This window comes from Spinacia oleracea, chromosome 1 (assembly GCF_020520425.1).
Source record: "Spinacia oleracea cultivar Varoflay chromosome 1, BTI_SOV_V1, whole genome shotgun sequence".
NCBI classification, from domain to species: Eukaryota; Viridiplantae; Streptophyta; class Magnoliopsida; order Caryophyllales; family Amaranthaceae; genus Spinacia; species Spinacia oleracea.
The window spans coordinates 43679390-43681834 of record NC_079487.1 but is presented as its reverse complement, the minus strand read 5'-3'; the positions used below and the strand labels follow the sequence as shown (position 1 = coordinate 43681834).

Below are 2445 nucleotides of genomic sequence, written 5' to 3'. Positions count from 1 at the left end.
GCTCACTTGATCTCACTGAATTATTAACTTGTTAATTAATACTGAACCGCATTTATTAGACTTAACATAGAATGCATACTTGGACCAAGGGCATTATTTCCTTCAACTTTGTCATTACATTAGCGGGAGTTCCGCGTTTGATCGAGGTATGCGCCTAGACTTTCTTTTGTTTTCTCGCTTTTACCGGGCCTCTTTTTTTTGATGTTTTATTGCCTTTTCCTTTTGTAGCTGTGGGCCTTTGATCACTTACCTTGGCTGGCTCCCCGAAAGGGGCAGAGGCCTTTGGAGTACCCTGCCGGTCGTCGTTGGGGTTGGAAGAAGAAGCTGACAGTGCGTCCACCGCCCGATACCGTGTGGGATCTCATTCGGGACGGGAACCCTGAGCATGTGCAGAATCTTATCCTCTATCTCGTATTTCGTCATTCTTTTTATTTTCTATGTGCGAGATCTGACCGTGTTTGTACAAAAACAGGTGATTTGGACCCCATGGCTCTCTTTTAGGGGTACTTATGCTTCGGTCAGGGATAGTCATGCCCTGAGCCAGATGCGGGTCTTGTTCGTCGGCCGCCGGGACCCTGTCTGGTACCTGGGAGAGCGGGTACGTATGCAGACGGTCGGGGCTTTTTCGGTGCCTAGGCCTCCGCCTGCGACCATGCTGTCTACTCGTTCGATAGGCGAGTCGTGGAGGGTCCACTCGAGGACTGGCGTGCCGGCGACGGAGTTGGTGATAGAGGGAGCTAGCTATCATCAGTTTATCCAGGATTCTCTTCGTCTCCCGGAGCCTGGCGCTGTAAGTTTCCCTCTCTTTTCGTATTGATTTTAGTGTTTTCATGCTCGTGCTCATGTGTTTATGTTTATTGTGTTTTGTGCAGGAGTGTCCTGACCCTTCGTTGGGGGGATGGGTGCTTCCCGATGCTCGGATCTCGTATACCGGAGAGAGTGGATCCGAGATTGTGGAGACTTTCCCGGAAGACCGGGTTTTCCATGCTCCGCTCCCTGAGGGAGTACAGGCGGTATGCACCTTTTATTTGTGCACTCTTCTTATATCTTTCTTTTTTTTCTTTTGTTACTAACATTCCTGTTTCAGGTTCCGGCCCGTACGGCCAACGCGATGGTGGGGGTGATCAACCGGTTGAAGTCCGCGTTGGTTCGGGCCCGATCTGCACTTTCTTGCAGGAGCCCCCACTCTACTCGGGTAATGTGCCCTCTTTTTTCTTTTGACCTGTACATTTTGTTTGGCTTTCTGTTACTCACCCTCTTTTTGTCTTTTCTTGTAGACGGGTGCTGGACGAGCCGGGGCCGACGACGCGGGTCCCTCGGGCGGGGGACACGGTTGTGAGAGAGAGAGGGCACGACACTCGCCCCTACGGCATCGCCGTTCCGACGCGGGGGTGAGTTCTTCCGGGGAGAGGTCCGAGCCGGAGCGTAGGCGACGTTCTGTGTCGGTGGCCCGAGAGCCTAGCCTAGAGTTGCAGTCACAACCTCATTTTTGGGGTGATTCTGGCTGGGGGTCCTCGTACCACGGGGGGTGGAGTGGATGGACCGGCGAGGCTTGGAGACATGAAGCCGAATCTTAGGCTTACCTCCTGTTTTGTACATATTCATTCTTGTATTCCGCATGTTGTAGACACCTACTTTTGTCCCCATTCCCGAAAGGGAAAGGTTCGATGATGAAAGCATAAATCTCCACTTGACAACGCATCTCCTATAAAATAAACGAATCTCAATTCCCCATTTCATTTCACCCGAAACCTGCTATTTATAGAAACCTGCTAAAAATAGTAACTGCCGTAAAAGGTAGCTTCTAAAAGTGGCAAGTCATAAAAGATAGAAACCTGTCAGAATTAGGTGTTGCACTCCAACATAAATCCTAAATGAGATAGAAAACTGCAAGAATCCTATTCCTAATAAGATTCGGAAATAAGAGTTACGTATTAATTAAAATCCTAACGAGCCTAGAGTTCGTAACGGGCCCAGACGCATTCCGTCATAAAATTGATACGCAATGAAAGACTCGATTTAATCTCAAACTCTACGGATTTCAGGAATCCGAATCTGACTAAGAAAACGGCCCAAACAGCAATTTCAACGCCCAGCCCTGGGCGCTGAAATTGCCTGGATCATATTTTCAACGCCCAGAGCTGGGCGCCGAAATCTTCGGCGCCCAAGCCTGGGCGCTGAGAATACTTGGGTACGTATTTTTTCCTAATTCTTTGTGGATTAGAACTCTGCAATTCTATCTTTCCACGAACTCTCCCCTATAAATAGACCCCTAAATTCGACGTGAAAGGAACACACAACAACACACAATTATATTCTGAGTATTGACTCCAACCCTTAGCCTAAGCCTCTCGCTGCGAAACTGTTCACGCGTTCTGTCGCAATCGATCCATAAATCGAACAGAACGTATCCTGTCCCATAATTGAGATTCGTTAAATAAAAAG

The 2445-nt window shown here is 48.7% G+C and overlaps 1 protein-coding gene across 1 annotated transcript; it reads left to right on the top strand.

Annotated features, from left to right (window-relative positions):
* Positions 1-242: 242 nt before the first annotated feature.
* Positions 243-1641, top strand: LOC130465849 (uncharacterized). The gene is made up of 5 exons (XM_056834679.1): positions 243-387; positions 473-790; positions 873-1013; positions 1088-1195; positions 1278-1641. The coding sequence occupies exons 2-5, from the start codon at positions 545-547 to the stop codon at positions 1575-1577; spliced, it is 795 nt and encodes a 264-aa protein (XP_056690657.1). The 5' UTR covers positions 243-387; positions 473-544; the 3' UTR covers positions 1578-1641.
* Positions 1642-2445: the final 804 nt, after the last annotated feature.